Below are 19,145 nucleotides of genomic sequence, written 5' to 3' on the forward strand. Positions count from 1 at the left end.
TTCACCTTTGTGGAGTTTGAATATAAGGAACTTTACTGTGTACTCTACTACGTGTGATGTATATTTCATGTTTACATCATGTTGTTGCAGAAAAAAAGACTTTGCTGGGGATTTTTTGCAGGATTGGACAAAGTCTGAAATGTTCTGCCCTTCTGTGCTACATCCCCTCTTGAAACGCTTCCGTCATTCACGTTTTTGGTCGCTGGCTGTCACTTGATCTGCGTTCTGAGTCGAGCTAAAGTGAAACTTCTAGATCACCTGCTTCTTCATCCTCGCTGAGTAAGCCCTGACCTGTGACGCACAGCAACACGACGGGAACTGTAATCCATCTTCCAGAAATTACTCTGCAATATGTCACACAGTGCGTCTAACCTGGCAAGAAATCCCTTATGAGACCACAGAGCCCCAGGTCTTTATCTCCTGCCGTCACTGTCTCTGTCGCTGCCTCCATTATTTATTGGAGGTTTTAGAGCAGAATAATGAACTGACTTGGGAAAGAGAACCAAACCAGGAAAAGATAAGAGTCAGCACGTTTGATGCTGATCATCAGAGACGTCTTTTGACAACAGACATCATGTCAAATGTGAAGCACGGGGGTGGAAGTGTTATGATTTTAAGACGCTTCACTCATACCTTAGAGTTTTTAATTCAACTCTAAATAGTTTTTGAGCTCGATGACAATTCATCTGATGCATCATGTTGCTCTCAAAAGCTTAATTATAGTCTGGATCATGATCTTAAGTCTCAAAACGAATCAATTGTAAAGGATAAAATAATCCGGAGGTGAAATTGTGCGGGACTGACCGCAGCGGGAGATGAGCGCGAGTTTGTCCAGTCAGCAGAAGTGGCATGATACCGTCTAAATTTCACCTTATTTGTAAACAAACAAGAGTCCTGACATTACCTCCGTGAGAGTATTTGGGCCATGTGACATAAGAGCAAAGGTGCTTGGAGTCTTTTCAAGGGATCAGTCACATACAGGCAGATAAAGCATACTTAAAACATTCAGCTCTTAATCTGTCCCCTCATGTCAGAGACCGAACATGGCACCTGAGATTATCCGTCGCTAATGTGTCAGAAAATGTTAAAACATTGATGATCCAGCAGTTTCTCCCAGATCTTCACGTTTTGTTTTGTTTTTTTTTTATTGTATTTTTATATTTTCAACCACAAAAAAGAGGGGTATAACTTATATACATAGAACACAAAACTCCCAAGGTGGCTAAAACCAGATCCACCTACAATAGAAGAATGGTTAGATGTGTCTCGAGATATATATGCCATGGAAAAATTGTCCTTCTTTCTCAAAATACAAACTGAGAATTTTTACAAGATGTGGTCTAAATGGACTGGTTATGTCAAACATATAAGATCAGATTTTTGCTGATTAACCTTATCATTGTGTTACTGAATAATTTTGTACATTTTATTTTACTTTTGAGAAATGTGATGTGTGGAGACCCCCCATGTTCGATTGGTTCTTGTTATGATAATATAAATCTATGGCCATAACTTTTTCTTTTCCTCTTTTTCTTTTTTGTTTTCTTATCCATTTTGTTTTGTTGTATTGAAAATGTACAACCTATGTTAGGAGGGGGGAAAAAAAGAGAAAAATGATGATGTAAGAATATTGTTGGAATTTTTGTGGCCACAATAAAAAAATAAATATAAAAAAAAGAACACCAAACTCCCACAACTCAACTTCCAAAAAAATAAAAAATTAAGTCAGTCAAAGTCCATACACACCAAAACATATTTCATAGTGATAATAATGCCAGATATACTAACACAAAATTCTACTCATTGCACTAATTGAAAATACCAGATAGTACTACCATATCTGTCATATCAATGACTCTGAAATAATAATTAAATAGTTAAATAATATTCCTTATCAAAAAAAAAAAAAATAGGAAACACTTAATGTCATTATTTTCTTATCCTAAGTTGGGGCTGGTCCGTTAAAGAACCAAAATAATATCCAAACATATACCCTCAAAACACAACGAAAACAAAACCAAAAACCTAACAAAACAAACAGACAAGACAACAAAACAACACAAACCATTGCACTCAGGTCTTATCATTGTCACTATGCCTTAAATTGACCTACGAAATTCTTAAAATCAAATTCTGTATGAGATTGCCATATTTTTTAAAAGTCTGATTCTGCCTTTACTCTTGTAGTAAATATCATCAAGTGTAAGGAGCTTGAGAGTTCATTCCACCAGTGGACTAATACTGGGGGTTTAGATTCTTTCCAATTTAAGGTTATACATTTCCTGGCTGCCAATATAGCCAGATCTATATATTTGCATTGATATTTGACGCTTTTTAATTCCATCAGATTCTTAATTTGCCTTAAAGTCTGATATCTGCCGGTGTTTCCATCAAGAAGGACCTGGAACACTCCTCCTTTTATCACCTGGAGACCAACTACATGAAAGTAACTGCAGCACTGAGGAAGAAAACAGCAGCTTTTGTTTTGAGAACAAGTGTTGGCCCCTCAGAGAGACGTCTATTCTTACATTCGGAGTCAGAGCCAATTAGGCAGCGTGGTTTATTTTTTCACCGCAACGCTTCATTATGCAAGATGGCCAGCGCCTTCACATGGCAGAGCGCATTAAGCATTAAGGGGGGGGGGATTAGAGGAGGGGGTGGCCGCTTTGGAGAGTATAAAAGAGGACGAGGAGCCACAGAGCAGAACGCTTGAAGCTGACCATCTGCAAGAAATCCCCTGATCTCCTCCAGAAACAGGTAAGAACTTCTCTCCGACACCTGCTTGAGGAACTTTAGACGAACTTTAACTTTGACATGTTGCAGCTTTTCTCCAATATAGATGAGAGGTGAGCTGTTTTGGAGGGAAAAGTGATCAGACTTTTACTATCTGCCGAGTGGAGGCTGGGAATTGCTAGTGTACCACGTTTTATTCAAATCATATCTTCTTCATTTTGATGTATTTTAATGAAACTTACGCAAACACGATCAAAAAAACTTCGCTCAATTTGATTTAGCCCAATGGTAAAGCGATTTTTGCATAGTTTTGCATAGATTTTTGCATAGTTGCATAGAGATAGTTGCATAGTCCAATGAGGACGGTCCGGCACGTCTCATTATACCACTTAGTCTCCAAAGACGAGCACTTTAATGTACATTCAAGTGGCTGACAACATGAACTTTCTGGAGATATGCTGCCCCCATGTGGCCAGAAGCGGCATTACTACATAGAGTGGCTTTAAGGAAAAATGTTGTCAATTAAGAAATAGTCTTTTTGTACGCATATGTATGCGTATATATATGTATATATATTAAATATAGTAATAATGCACATATATATATATACTTTTGGTTTCTACCGTCATGGTATCAATCATTAATATGTGTGCAGACAAGGGAAAGAGAAAAAAAAAAAAAAAAAGTCTTTTTTTTTACCCATTTGATTATGTTTTTACAAATATGTATCTATTCTGTTTGAGATCTATTAAAAGATTAGGCCAATAACATGTTTTTATTCCTTGAGGTTTTTAGTTCTGTGTTCATCATTTTAGTAGATAGTTTTTAAATGTTTTCTGGAAGCAAAAACACAAAGTGGCTGTAATAGAGTTTGAGATTGCACCCAAAAAAAAAAGCTAATTAAAACAGATAAAACCGATAATAAAGTGCTTAAATACAAAGGCACAAAAGTGTAAAATGATTGTAAAAGAATTGCAGCACCACTTTTTACGGCTCTCTTTGAGTTAAGAGGATTAACTCTCTGGGGTTGATTCTTATCGGCTATAAAAACAAACAGAAGTGGCTTGATGGCAGCGTGCGGGGAGTTGTGACGTCATCGCTGGTGCCTGATCAAAAGCAGGGACTCATTATTTCATGTTCAGTCGAGCGTAAACACATTTCGGGTCAAATGTCGGACACCGCTCCACTTTCCCTCCAGATTTAAGCAGATTGAAAATTAGTTGTTAAGAGCAAAATCTCCTTAAACTCTGGGTTTATTGACGCCCAGTTAAGTGCATTAACTGTCAAGCTGTCAGAAGGGTTACATCACGGTCTGGATCGATGCCCAGGATCAACTTAAAAGCTGCAAGTGGTAAAAAAAAACCAAACTCTTTGCATAACAGGGTCTTAAGTTGTTATGAGAGTCTTGGTATGTAACCTGGACTTACCTGGGGGAGTTATATCATCAAAGTGCAGGGTGGTGGGGCTTAAAGGAGGAGGGTGTTAGACATCCAGATTAACTAACCCTGATAATCCTCCCACAGACCTCAGAAAACATGGCAGAAACTCATTTGATTTGCTCTTCCTCTTTCTTCTTCTTCAGTAACTAAACAAAAATGGCAGACGTCGCAACTCCCGCTGACAAGAAGGCCCCTCCCAAGTTCAAGCAGAGGACGACTCGCACCTTCAAGAGCAAAGCCCCCAAACCAGGCCAGAAGGGGTGAGACGCACTCCTGATTTTTCTTTACTTGGAAAGGACAAGTAGATAAAACTGTACAGCGATATTCAAGTTAATGAAAATGAATGTCCTTCCAGTTTTGTTTGTTTAAGTCCTGAAAATGTACATTAGACATCAAGGTGTACTGGTGCAAGAATAGTGTAGTCATAGATCGCGGGTTTGTCCTCCTTTGAGATTTATAGAGCCCAGTTTCAAGGATAACTAAAGTTTCACAGCACGTGTGGAGGGAAAACCACAATGATTCCACATGCTCCTCCTTAGGCCTGAATCAGAAAGACGTGTTGAATAAGCAGAACCGGCTAGGACTCTGATACAACTTAGTTTAACCCTGGTGCTGTGTTTGGGTCAAGGAAGGAAGGGAGAAAAGGAAGGAAGGAAGGAAGGAAGGAAGGAAGGAAGGAAGGAAGGAAGGAAGGAAGGAAGGAAGGAAGGAAGGAAGGAAGGAAGGAAGGAAGGAAGGGAGAAAAGGAAGGGAGGAAGGAAGGAAGGAAGGAAGGAAGGAAGGAAGGAAGGAAGGGAGAAAAGGAAGGGAGGAAGGAAGGAAGGAAGGAAGGAAGGAAGGAAGGAAGGAAGGAAGGAAGGAGGATGGGAAGAAGGAAGGAAGGAAGGAAGGAAGGAAGGAAGGAAGGAAGGAAGGAAGGAAGGAAGGAAGGAAGGAAGGAAGGAAGGAAGGAAGGACGGACGGACGGAAGGAAGGAAGGAAGGAAGGAAGGAAGGAAGGAAGGAAGGAAGGAAGGAAGGAAGGACGGACGGAAGGAAGGAAGGAAGGAAGGAAGGAAGGACGGAAGGAAGGAAGGAAGAAAGGAGGAAGGGAGAAAAGAGGAAGGGAAGAAGGAAGGAGAGAACAGGAGGAAAGAAGGAAGGAAGGGAAAAAAGAAGGAAGGAAGGAAGGAAGGAAGGAAGGAAGGGAGGAAGGAAGGAAGGAAGGAAGGAAGGAAGGAAGGAAGGAAGGACGGAAGGAAGGAAGGAGGATGGGAAGAAGGAAGGAGAGAGCAGGTGGAAAGAAGGAAGGAAGGGAAAAAAGAAGGAAGAAAGGAAGGAAGGAAGGAAGGAAGGAAGGAAGGAAGAAAGGAGGAAGGGAGAAAAGAGGAAGGGAAGAAGGAAGGAGAGAACAGGAGGAAAGAAGGAAGGAAGGGAAAAAAGAAGGAAGGAAGGAAGGAAGGAAGGAAGGAAGGAAGGAAGGAAGGAAGGAAGGAAGGAAGGAAGGAAGGAAGGAAGGAAGGGAGGAAGGAAGGAAGGGAAGAAGGAAGGAGAGAGCAGGCGGAAAGAAGGAGAGAAGAATTGGGTCATTTTGACCCAAAGACAGCACAAGGGTTAAGTGTTTACATGAACTATGAACAGAAATCAGGGGGTCACCTCCTGCCACCGCTGTTGTGGAATTAATCATAAAACCCAGTCTTACGGTTAAATCAACGAGTTACAACATAAAAGTACCAGTGAAACCAAAGCACTCCTGATTTCTAATGTGAAACTGTGAAGTTAAAACACGCGTGTGGTTGCAGGTTTGGGGACGACATCCCCGGCATGGAGGGCCTGGGCACAGACATCACCGTGGTCTGCCCGTGGGAGGCCTTCGGCGACATGGAGCTCAGCGACCTGGCCAAGTACGGCATCGTCTAGAGCCCCGCCCCCGCGTCTCCACCCGACGCACCTGCAGCCAATCAGCGTCCACGCCCCGTCGTCCTTTGCCAACCTACCTGACCTCGTGTTCGCCGCCGCCATGCACGAACACCCGTCCCTATGTGTCAAAGTAGGAACATCATTCGTGAAAGGAAACGTATATATTGTATTTATTCATACGCTTCACTGAGGTGACCCCCGCCCCGGGCTCCGACCTCGTCCCCGCGAGTGCGCGCCTCGCGAGCGCGCACTCCGCATCCTCCAGAGACTGTTGTCAAACTAATCGAGACAGATTAGTGTCGGGACACCCCAAACCTTTCACTCCTCTCTCTTGCCTTTCCATCTTTACCACAACCCCCCACCCCCTCCTTGGAGCTATGGACAGCCATTCATGACAGATGTATATTTGTATTTTTATGAATTATGAATGTTAATGTCAATATAGGAATAAAAACCACCGAAAAAACACTGAATAGTGTCATTTTGTCTGTTTGAGCACAAGGGCCGTGTTAAAGAAAAGTACATTTTAAGCTCCCATGTAATCCTTTTGGCCATAATTTTGTTCTTGTGAAGGATGGACGTTTATGGCCTAGAGAAGGAGATAACTTCACAGATAAAGATAATAAATATGGCCATTTTAAAATATCATCAAACCTAATCAGACTTTTTTTGATTATTTACATGTGTGCTATGATGCACTTTTTAGGGACCAGATGCAAAAGGTTGTCAGATGAGTTTTGGGGGGGAGAGTCTGTCAAATATTCACACTTCCTCTCTCCATGAAAGATATACCGTATTTTCTGGACTATAAGCTGCACCTGCATACAAGCCGCACCCGCTCTATTTAAAAAAAAAAAAGATATGCAAGCTGCAGATATTTATGTTGTTAGATTAGATATTTACTACATGTACAGAAGGATTTTGAACTGTAAATGATGTACATGTTTGTACCTAAATAGATCCTTTCCTAACAGTGTCTTTTAACACGGCAGCAACTTTGCTGATTAAAACGGGACAGAACCAAGAGAAAATAACCGGTATTTATTTATCTATTTATCTGTTTGAAATCTGCTTCTACTTCTATCTGCTAAAGAAGAAGTAGCGTATTCTTCTTTGCATTTATTTTGTCTTAGTTTTGATTCTAATTCCGGTTAGAGCGCCCCGAGCAGTGGAAGAAAAATCCACAGAATAGCTGCACTTTTGTATAAGCCGCATGGTTCAAAACCTATGAAAAAAGTAGCGGCTTATAGTCCAGAAAATACGGTAAGTTAATTTAATTTAAAGTTATAAACCTGTGATGAGTTTCTGGCGTGATAAATTAAACGGGTTTTCCTCTCTATACGCATTAAATATACAACCTGTTTGCAGCTCAGCCACGTCTGGCTCCTCTAACAGGACAGGAACCTTCCCCTTCATCAGCAGCAGGTTCCTGCATGCTTGCAGCTCAGAAACTGATATTATTAAAGTGGAAGTCACTTTTTTCTTTAATGAATTGATTTCCACCTCTAAGGAACAGCAGCGTGTCACACAAGCCCACCATGAAAAGCCTTTAGGATTTCATTAGAGGAGAGTTTACAGTAAAGCTGAACTGCAAACTGAACCTGGACCAGAAGATAAACATCCACCCATTGGCTATTGTCTTGTCCGTTGTACTTTTGTTATGAGAAAAAGCTTAAATAACATTTTATGTAAAGCAAATTGAGATGTAAATACATAAATATGCCTCATTAAAATTATCCCTGTTAGTGAATTGAGGGGTAGTTATGTGACTCATTGTAAACATTGCATGGTTTGGCCTTTTTCTTTTCTATATTTAACTACATCACCAATATATGGTGCAAGTTTCTACATTTACAGCAAAATTAATCTGATTAACTTGTTTTTTATGAACCTTTACTGCAGTATTTTCCTGCAGAGGGCACGGGGCCACCAGTTCCATGTTCAAATAGTCAAAGATGCTGGTGCTTCTCTAGTAAATCTAATGATAATCCATGTGTCTGGTTGTGTGAAAAAAATCCATTTACATAATAGCTGGTTTGATCTTAGTTTAACCAGCTTCATTTTCCGCCTTGTATCATGATCTGATTCATCTCAACAGATCTGCACATTCTAACATGGTTAAAAGATCTCATTTTGCTTAATTTTGTAATGATCTGATAACCGTATTAAAGAGAAAAAAAAGCAGTTTTATGATCTTATGTTGCCATTATAGCTACTGTGCAAACATATTGGTACCATAAAGACCTACTCGTGTTTTTTCGACGTTACTGAAAGCTTCATAAGAGTTTTGGTTTATTTCTACACACTTTTCCCCGCACATTCATTTGCTCCTGACACGTTTCCTCGCCGACCAGGAGGGGGCGCCGGTGCTGCCTAAAGTTACACAAGTTATTATTGTATCAGAATTTTCACAAATTTAAAATCAATGGTTTCATAGATAAATAGGCTACTTATGCCTTTGGCTTAACGGTATCACTTTTAATGAGTTTCTTGTACATAAACCTCATAATGTTTAGTAGGTCACAGAAACATAAAAATGAGAACTTTATTTTGCTGATAATAAAGTGCAAGATTTGTGGGTTTATGCTCAGGTTTTTGGAGGTTTGGTAGCTTTTCTAAATCAGTAAATCACCGTCAAGCACCAATAGTCGATGGTCACGATTCGTGTAGGCCGAAATAACGGCTAACAAGACTGATGGAGACAAAAAAAAAACCATCAGGAAAATGAATAAATAAAAACTGGAAGACTGCGGATCTACTTCCCCCTCAGTATTTTAATGGCAGACTGGTGCCCACAAATAATCTGAATGCACTTCTGTTGCAGTTTAACATCCAAGGAGACAGAAAGTCTTATTTTTTTCTGCACCTCGTGCCTGGCCTCTCTTTTCTTCACCTCCTCCTAAAGTCCCATCATTCATGAAGGTGTCAGGATGGTTCCTTTGATATTATCTAGTTATTTCTTATTATTTTAAATACTTTTTTTCAATTATTTTATTATATACTTATTCTTTTATATTTACTTTTTACGTTTATTTTAACGTTGTTTTTACTGTTTACAGTAATATGTTAACCCCAGTGCTCTTCCTGGGGATCTTCCACACCGGGGACTAGGCCTGCTCGGCCTGTGGGGTCGTTGCCGTGGCGATCGCCCTGTTCGGAGTCGATGGGGAGTCCTGCACCATAGACATACAGGACTGTCTCAGAAAATTAGAATATTGTGATAAAGTTCTTTAGTTTCTGTAATGCAATTAAAAAAAAAAAAAAAAAAGTCATACATTCTGGATTCATTACAAATCAACTGAAATATTGCAAGCCTTTTATTATTTTAATATTACTGATTATGGCTTACAGTTTAAGATTAAGATTCCCAGAACATTCTAATTTTTTGAGACAGGATATTTGAGTTTTCTTAAGCTGTAAGCCATGATCAGCAATATTAAAATAATAAAAGGCTTGCAATATTTCAGTTGATTTGTAATGAATCCAGAATGTATGACATTTTTGTTTTTGTAATTGCATTACAGAAAATCACAATATTCTAATTTTCTGAGACCTGTATACGTATATATGTCTCTGTCCTGCACTGCAGCCTTGGCTGTGGCATCGGCCGGCCCTGATCTGGGCGGTTACCGTGGTGATGCCCTCATTGGTTAGAGGTGGGGGGGCTCCTGGTGTGGAGAGATCCCCAAGATATCGTTCCCCCCCTCAGCGTCAAGCCAGGTATTTATTTATTTATGATGTTCGTGATAAGTTTTTTATGTCTGTGTGTGTGTGGGGGGGTATATGTGTGCTGTGTGGGTATTAAAGTGAGGATGTTTGAGAAAATGACCTGTGTGTTTTAACCATGAATGTGTGTGTCTATGTTCAAAGTAGATTTTATTATATAAAGCACTTTGCGTTACTATTGTATGGAAAGTGCTTTATAAATAAAGTTTGCTTTGATAATATTCTTCATGAATCAAACTCGACATCGCTCCTCTGACACGTGGGCCTGTGCTCCTCAGAGTCCAAGCAGAAATCCACAGCATCCATTTTTGTTTTGCTTATTTACGTGTTGTAGCACTTAAAGAAAATAAATGTGATTGTTATAGGAGGACTTGCATTTGGGAGCCTCCTTCTTCTTCAAAGCTAACTTTAAATCATAGGATAGCCGTTTTTTGGCAGCAGATACAACACATCCCTTTTGTGAATTAAAAAGAAAACAACCAGGAACCTCGATCACAACAAAACATTTTTATATAAAACATTTTATATGGACATTCAATAACAAAAAAGAACAAAAAAAGACCAAAAAAAAAAAGAAAAAAAAAAAGGAAAGACAACATAATGGCAGTCAAAAGACAGGGCAGGAGAGGATTTTCATTGAGAAACCGCTGCAACTATGAAGACTGACCACGTGGTTTTTCTTTATAATACAGTGGCAAGAAAACCATGACAGGAAAATGACGGTGCTACATGTTGTTTTTGCAGTAGCCTTGTTTTTTTCTCTTTTTTTTTTTTATGTCAGCAGGGTTTTTGTTGCCAAACATCACTGTGCTCTTTGTTGTATCAGCTATAGCGTCGAACCACCAGCTGCCCGTTGAGACTTTCACTAGTAAAGGAGAGCTGGACTCTGCTGCTCACGAGCCAAATATGAAAAGACACGAGATTCATGCAATTTTTTTTTTCCTTTTTCTTTTTTTTATAATTTTTTTTTGTTTGTTGTATCTCTTTTTTAAACTTGACGAGTATCGCTCATGCTGGTTTGTCCATGCCATCAGTGGCTCCAAAAAGTCCATCTTTATATGTATTTTTGCAGCTCTTTTCAAGTCAGGAACCAGAACATGCTGGGGACTGGTAGCATCTTTGGCTGGTGCCCTCTTATTTTGCTTTTTTTTTTTCTTTAAATTTGTCCAAAACACATTCTATATTAATATGGACATGATATTAAAAGAAAAAAACAACAAAAAGTCACATGTCATGAGTAGTGGAAAACAAAAAAAGGTAGCATTGAAATAATCTTCAAACAAATCCATTTACACGGTGCAGATCACATCCCGCACCGATGTTTAGTTTTTCAGCCGAGCTTAAAATCAACCTGCGCACGTACGAGTATAATAACACTTTTACTGGGTATCTGGAGCGACCTGGAGCTACCACACGGGTCAAGCCGACAGATTTCACCACTGAAATGTAAGGAATTTGCTTCAAGAACAAACACAAATTAGGATTTTTCTCATATTATCAAAGAAAAGACCAAAAAAAATAAGCTATATTTGTATGAACAAACACAAAATAGGATTTTTCTCATATTATCAAAGAAAAGACAAAAAAAAATAAGCTATATAAGTCTGAACAAACACAAAGTAGGATTTTTCTCACATTATCAAAGAAAAGACAAAAACAATAAGCTATATTGGCATGAACAAACACAAAATAACATTTTTCTCATATTATCAAAGAAAAGACAAAAACAATAAGCTATATTCGTATGATTTGAACCAAAGTGCCACACACCTACGCTCATTCATTTCAAATTTCTTGTCAGCAAAATTTTTGACACACACAAAAAAAATAAAGAAATAAAAATCCATCCAGCCATTTTTTGAATATCATAATCATCAAAAGTCATGCTGGCAAAATTAAAAAAAAAAATAAAAAATCAGCCCCAACTCCGAGGACGAATGTTTGGTTGAAGTAAATAAAGACACTTATAAGGAGTAATGACAATAACACAGGTATTATATTTATACAAACTGCAGAAAAATGTGCTTTCTACAAATCTTTGGAACAAAAACAAAAAAGCCAAAAAAGCCACGTTTTGGAAATATAGGGTACAATAGTATAGAAATATGCACAATAGTTATGTGTTTTGCATTTTAAATATTTGCTATTTACTTACTGACTGAATCTCTTTCTCGTTCGGTAGTTGCCCGCGGGCGGCACCTTAACCGCAATTACCGACTAAAAGTGTGTTTCAGGAAGACTCAATCGATGCTGGACTCTATAAAAGATGGAGCACAAGGAGGAGGGAAGAGGGGTGGGGGGGATGCAAAGATGCAAAGAACAGATCTCTACATGAAAGGATCAGAAAAACACCTGAACCCCCGGCTCTGCAGGTCTGCAGGTAGAGGATCTTTGTCTGGACGTAAACTAAACGAAAAAAAAAGTAGTTTCAAAGTGTAGTGTTGCACGTTCTGTAGTGTTGGGTGTAGTGAAGTCCTGGGACACGTACGACGCGGCTGCGTTACATCACGGAGAGGTGGAGTATTTGTTATATATAGATGCTTAATCTGATGGTTTTTAACCCCCTGAGGTTCAACCGTCGAACCTTCGGTGCAGCCGAGTCAAACAAAAAGAATGGTTTCATAATTATGAGAATAATTACAACAGCAATAATAATAATAATAATAATTTTGGTAATTTTTTTCTCTCTAAACTAATTTTGTTGCATATCATAAGAATTTTAAAGTTAAAGGTTTACCATTTCCACATACTAAGAAAACTTGAGGTAAGGAACAGCTCTAATAAACCCCTCGTCTCGCCGCGGGAGAGAAGCTCGTCTCCCCCCGACCCAACCCCGCGCTAAAGGAGGAACACCAAAATCCACCAGTGGACGCCTTAATATCTTGGAAACTTTCTGGTTCATAATTAAAAACAAAAGCAAAAAAAAAAAAACAACCGTTTCTCAGGTGCTCCGTGGAAGCGCCTGACTTCTCTCTACCTCCCTGATCGCTCGGGGCCGCGCGGCTCTCAGCTCTCTGTCGTACGTGAGTGACAGCTGTTGAAATGTCAGTTTATCCACATTCAGCCTCTGGAAGAACATCTGGGCTCCGTCCTCAAATCTTGTGCTGCTGAGTGCCGAGGGAATAAGAAGGGGGAGACTATAATACAGTCGTGCAACAGTGAAGGTGGCCAGTTTCTGTCTTAATATCTTTTTTTCTTTTCTTTTTTGTTTTTTTTTCTCATGTAAAGGCCATCCTTCAGTCTTTAATACAGCATTCCTCTATTTCTGTAGTAGCATATATAAGAAAATGTGGGACTGCTTTGGGGGGGTGGGATCTGAAATATGTTTGCTGTGGTCGACTCCACACGTTAAAACGGGGCGCAGTTCCACCTCCACGACGACAGGGGGAGCTCTTACAAAGTAATTTAATGGAAGAGAGGAGCTCCTGGGAAATGTAGTGTCTTTAGTAAGGGGCAAATCTACTGTAGCCTCCCCTGTACAGCGTGGCCTGGAAAATAACAAAACAAACAATCAGAAACATGGATCCTTATCAAAACTAAACATAGAAATGATGGCTAACGTTTTCAGAACCTGCTTTAGAGGGACATTTACACCAAATGTAAAAAGAAAATGACACTTGAGCTGCTTCTCCCTCGGCTCGGTTTCAGTGGCGTCAATTCAGTTGAAGCTAAGGTATGGCAAGGTTACGAGTCACAGAACTTAACTAGAGTATCAATTAGGGATAGGCGGTATGGACTAAACAAATTATCACAATAATTTCTGGCATTTATCCCGAAAACGATAAAAATGACGATAAAAAAAAAATACCAATTCAACTCGACCTTTTTAAATATAAATCTATCAACACATTCAGTCTTTGGAGCCAAAACACTGCTCTAAAATAATACTAAATGCTACTAAACGTCATCAATGGGAATTTTTCTTTCTTTCAGGCTCATATCTTTCTTTCTTTCTTTCAGGCTCATATCTTTCTTTCTTTCTTTCTTTCTTTCTTTCTTTCTTTCTTTCTTTCTTTCTTTCTTTCTTTCTTTCTTTCTTTCTTTCTTTCTTTCTTTCTTTCTTTCTGGCTCATTTCTTCCTTCCTTCCTTCCTTCCTTCCTTCCTTCCTTCCTTCCTTCCTTCCTTCCTTCCTTCCTTCCTTCCTTCCTTCCTTCCTTCCTTCCTTCCTTCCTTCCTTCCTTCCTTCCTTCCTTCCTTCCTTCCTTCCTTCCTTCCTTCCTTCCTTCCTTCCTTCCTTCCGCGTGGATTTAACGCAGAACCATAAATCAGTTTTACACAAAAACGTCATCAACGGGAATTTATCGTTTTTACCACAAGATACAAATTCTTACCGTGGGGAATTTTTTTGACGGTTTATCGTGAACGGTAAAATATCGCCCATTCCTAGTATCAATCAACACGTCCAGCAAATACTCATCACAGAAGTCTGCTATGTAGCTTATCTGTGTGGTCAAGAATATTGGAACTTTTTCAATTGCGGTCTCGCTCACTGCAAAAACTCAAAATCTTACCTGGAATATTTGTCTTATTTCTAGTTAAAATGTCTCATTTTTAGTCAAAAAATCTCATTACACCCTAAAACAAGAGTCATCACCAGAAAAATAACTTGTTATTTGACCATTTTCACCTGTTTCAAGTAAATTTTCACTTGAAATAAGTAGAAAAATCTGGATTTATCTTCTCATTACAAGCAAAAACATCTTGTTCCACTGGCAGATTTTTCCACTTATTTTACGTGAAAATCTACTTGAAACAGGTAAAAATGGTTGTTTTTGAGTCTTGTCTTAAATGTAATGAGATTTTTTTTTACTAAAAATTAGTCAAAAAAATCTCATTACACTTAAAACAAGACTCATCATTGGAAAAAACAACAATGTTCACCTGTTTCAAGTAGATTTTCACTTGAAATAAGTAGAAAAATCTGCCAGTGGAACAAGATTTTTTTTGCTTGTAATGAGAAGATAAATCTTGTCCCACTGGCAGATTTTTCTACTTATTTCAAGTGAAAATTTACTTGAAACAGGTGAAAATTGTCAAATAACAAGTTATTTTTCTGGTAATGACTCTTGTTTTAAGTGTAATGAGATTTTATGACTAAAAATGAGACATTTTAACTAGAAATAAGACAAATATTCTTAAGATCTTGAGTTTTTGCAGTGTATAATAACTAGTGAAATCGATCATGTTGTTCTGATTTGCATTTGTAGTTATTCTATATGTATTAAGTAATAGAATAATCAATACAAATAGACACAGAGTAATTCCATAAATGTATTTAAAAAACAAACATTTACATTTTCCCTTGAAGCCGAGGTGTGGCGGCTGCCGTACCTTCATACCCAATTGACGCCCCTGCTTGGTTTGTTGCCCAGGGAGTAAAGACTTTATCTGAAGGTAACTAAACACCATGGCTGCAACAATCTTTGATCATTTACCATGAAAATGCTATGAATTTGAGCTTTCAGGCATTATATAAAACAAATAACAGTCTCAGACTGGGGGTAAATATGTAGCTATAAGGCCCCCCATGGGGCTCTGGGGCAGTAGAGTGTCTGACAGTTGCTACGGTAGCTGCATGTTGCTCATTAAAGAAGAACATATGGGGAGAAAGCGCAGATAATAAGGGCTGAAAAGTCATTTTTCACTAAATTTGCTCACTCCTCAAGTTAAGGAGGAGACTTGAGCTCAGTGTTGGGCCTCCTGGGGTTGGTAGAGGGAGCAATGCCCAGGACTGACTTAGCTAGGAACACTGGGTAATAAAACAAAAAATGGGAAAAAAAAAAAAAATCTGGATAAAAATATATATATATATATAAAAAAAAAAAGAAACATGTTTACGAGAACAAAGTCGATGAGAATAAATTACTCTAACATTTCACAGCAGCACTGTAGCACCCTATAATGTAATAATTTCCTGAAAATGTAATAACGCCTGAAAATGTAATAAAATTTGCATTTAACTCAATCGAACATGTAATAAAATCCAATAATGTAATAACTTCACCAATAATGTAATAAAATATCCTGACTGATATTGTAATAACATTTTTACCGATAATGTAATACCTTATTACATTATTGGGCATTTATTACATTTTCAGGTGGGTCTTTTTTTTTTCTTCCAAAACTGATAATGTAATATATATGTTCATTTTCAGTCCAGAGTTCTACATTTTGTGTTTTAAGTATCTAAGAATGTTATATACGCTGAATTTGAAACACCAGAATGACTATTGGGTTAAATTGCAGACTTTGAGTACCATGTAATAAATTCCCAATAACATAATAAGGTATTACATTATTGGTAAAAATGTTATTACAATATCCGTCAGGATATTTTATTACATTATTGGTGAAGTTATTACATTATATGGGTTTTATTACATTTTCAGACTGACTTAAGTGCGAATTTTATTTCATTTTCAGGCGATATTACATTTTCAGGAAGTTATTACATTATAGGGTGCTACAAGCACCAACTACCAACGTAACTGTTGGCTCAACACGAGGGCAGGCTGACTGAACTCACCATGGCTCCGACGCCGTAGGCCGCCGGGGCGAGAGCAGCGTGGTAGGGGTCTGCCGTGTAAACTCGTCCGTAGCTGTCGACACAAAACAACAGTTCAATATGTTTCAGAGGATGAAATGGGAGTCAGACTTGAGAGAAACTCAAGTCTGAGAGAAACTGTGACCCGGCACTCAGGTCTGCACCTGAACAACGTTCAGCGCTGTTCAGGGGATCGGCAGGACTTTGAGTTAAAACCTCAACTGGAACGCCCCCTGAAGCGGGAAGTCCGACTCTTGCTGCTTCCTCACGTTGCAAAGTAAACAAGCACTTAATTTTAATGTTTACGACACGTCCGTCTCACTTCCATTTCAATCAGACATACAGGACTGTCTCAGAAAATTAGAATATTGTGATAAAGTTCTTTATTTTCTGTAGTGCAATTAAAAAAACAAAAATGTCATACATTCTGGATTCATTACAAATCAACTGAAATATTGCAAGCCTTTTATTATTTTAATATTGCTGATTATGGCTTACAGTTTAAGATTAAGATTCCCAGAATATTCAAATTTTTTGAGATAGGATATTTGAGTTTTCTTAAACTGTAAGCGATGATCAGCGATATTAAAATAATAAAAGGCTTGCAATATTTCAGTTGATTTGTAATGAATCCAGAATGTATGACATTTTTGCATTACAGAAAATAAAGAACTTTATCACAATATTCTAATTTTTCTGAGACAGTCCTGTACATGTAGCATGCATGCTACGTTGTGACGCAACATTGTTAACGATGGCGAGTGCCGGCAGTGTAGCCAAACGTCTAAAAGGTCCTTTTTTCAACTTTGCACCTGGAAAGCAGTAGACTTGGGTATGACATCATCCCGAGCTCCGATTTCCGAGGTAAATGAAAAAAAAACAGTGATGTGAACTGAGGCAGACTTTTTATCTAATAAGGTCGTTCTCAAACTGGGGGGTGTGGCCTGACAGCGGAGGTAGGTCCTTTCTTTTTTAATTAAAGACACTCTATGTAGGAATTTCACTTCTAACCACCTGGATGCAACATCACAGGAAAGTTCCTCCCATAAGACAACAAAGTGCACCTCCAGTTGTCAACATGGCAGAGCTAAACGCCCCCATGTGGTCAGGCGTGGTATTGCTACATAGGGTAGATTTGAAACGGCATGAAACAAGGTTCTATCTTTTGAGTTTTTCAATGAAAATTACAGTATTTTCCGCACTATAAGACGCACCTTCAATGAATGACATATTTTAAAACATTTTCCATATATAAGGCGCACCGCATTATAAGGCGCACTAAATATCTGGTAAAATACCGTACTATAGTGGCTCGGGTTGAGTTACGTATCTACCTGATGCAGCTGCGCTACAGGAAATGCTACAAAATCCTACAGCAAATGCAAAAAAAAAAAACAAGAAGAAAAGTACCGTATGTCAAACTTTATTAACAAAATAAAAACCAGGTTTGCTCCGTCTCGCTGCTGTTGTCTTGAACGTTGATCCTGACGATTCCTGACGTTTTTAACGCCATTACTTCGGCGACAATAACTAAAGTAGCTACAATCCTACTGACTACAGTAACAGAAATGACTGTAATGATCATATATAAGGCGCACTGCCGGTTTTTGAGAAAATTAAAGGCTTTTGGGTGCGCCTTATAGTGCGGAAAATACGGTAAACTTTACGTAGTTCTTTGTTCTTGTTGCTTAAAAAAAAAAAAAAAAACCAATGTGATGAATGTTTTGGCGGATAGGACTCACCTGTCACTGTACGCCGCGGCGGCGGCGGCTGCTGCTGCCGCCGCAGGAGTCGCTACAGCAGTCGGCTGGGCGTAACGATATGCTGCATATCCACCCTGTGAGGAGGCGATGAAGAGGAGGAGAGCGAGTGGGAGAGGTGACGAGGAGGAGGAGGAGAGAGAGAGAGAATGAAGGGAGAGGTGGGATAGGACAGAAAGAAGATGAAACTCAGTGCCACTTTTTCCTCTGCAGAGCGGAAGACTAGTGAATCTAAAGGGTTACACTTAGAGAGAAAACTGCTGAGAAGAGCGAAAGATTAACAAGCAGACAGTCAGCACAACCGGCTAATCTGGTGCAGTACGGCATTCACAAGGATGTAGCTCAGGCGCCGCGCGGCTCTCCCGCTCCGCGACCAACTCGGCAGACGTGAGACACGTTTTTCAGCACTCAGGTGCTTCGTTTTCCTGGTGGCGAGTTGGACGCGGAGGGCGAGAGCAACGGCGGCCAAAACTGTGCTCCACCCACGTTCCCTTCCAGAAACACGCGGTTAGAGAAAGGGGAAGGGGTGGCAGCGAGGTGATTGTGTCATTATTTATGTTTGAATGAACAGCTGGTGAACAGACACACGTAAAAAAAAACACAACAAACAAAACTACAAGTGTAAGAAAAACAGTCAGCCAGTTGGATTAAAACAAAGGGCAAACACACACACACTCACACACACACTCACTCTCTGATGTGGTCAGCAATCAATCACTGACAGACTCGGCATGCTTCCCAAACTTAGAACACGTATTAGACCAAAAAAAAAGAAAAACACCCTAGAAAACGATGATTAAAACACACACACACACACCGCTGCATTCTACCCTAAAGAATCAGTCACAATCAGTTCCCTGCATTCAAAACCACACAGTTGCCTGCTATGGGAGGAAGGCTGGACCTGGGGGGGGAGGAGGGGGAGGAGGAGGGCAGGGATGGGGGGTTTAACGAACGGGGTGGAGGCTGAGAAATTTACAAAATGTAAACAAAAACAGAACGCAATGATTCGTCAGAAACCCACTTTTTTTTATTCACCAA

The 19,145-nt window shown here is 39.2% G+C and overlaps 2 protein-coding genes across 6 annotated transcripts in view; one reads left to right on the forward strand and one right to left on the reverse strand.

The window, feature by feature from the left end:
* The first annotated feature begins 2,670 nt into the window (after nt 1-2,670).
* LOC133457939 (retinal cone rhodopsin-sensitive cGMP 3',5'-cyclic phosphodiesterase subunit gamma-like) lies at nt 2,671-6,543 on the forward strand. The gene is made up of 3 exons (XM_061737363.1): nt 2,671-2,757; nt 4,316-4,432; nt 5,953-6,543. The coding sequence occupies exons 2-3, from the start codon at nt 4,329-4,331 to the stop codon at nt 6,068-6,070; spliced, it is 222 nt and encodes a 73-aa protein (XP_061593347.1). The 5' UTR covers nt 2,671-2,757; nt 4,316-4,328; the 3' UTR covers nt 6,071-6,543.
* Nucleotides 6,544-10,288: 3,745 nt separating this feature from the next.
* rbfox2 (RNA binding fox-1 homolog 2) overlaps nt 10,289-19,145 on the reverse strand; it is an 84,654-nt gene continuing 75,797 nt past the window's right edge. For 4 of the 5 annotated variants that reach the window (XM_061737578.1, XM_061737488.1, XM_061737665.1 and 1 more), the window contains 3 exons: nt 18,087-18,181; nt 16,327-16,399; nt 10,289-13,284 (listed from right to left, as the gene is read on the reverse strand). In XM_061737578.1, coding sequence (XP_061593562.1) covers nt 13,240-13,284; nt 16,327-16,399; nt 18,087-18,181 — 213 coding nt within the window. In that variant the 3' untranslated portion in view covers nt 10,289-13,239. Of the gene's footprint in view, nt 13,285-16,326; nt 16,400-18,086; nt 18,182-19,145 lie in introns of those variants that run through there. The other variant, XR_009783923.1, reaches the window with a different exon arrangement.

The sequence above is a fragment of the Cololabis saira genome, chromosome 1, assembly GCF_033807715.1.
Source record: "Cololabis saira isolate AMF1-May2022 chromosome 1, fColSai1.1, whole genome shotgun sequence".
NCBI lineage: Eukaryota > Metazoa > Chordata > Actinopteri > Beloniformes > Belonidae > Cololabis > Cololabis saira.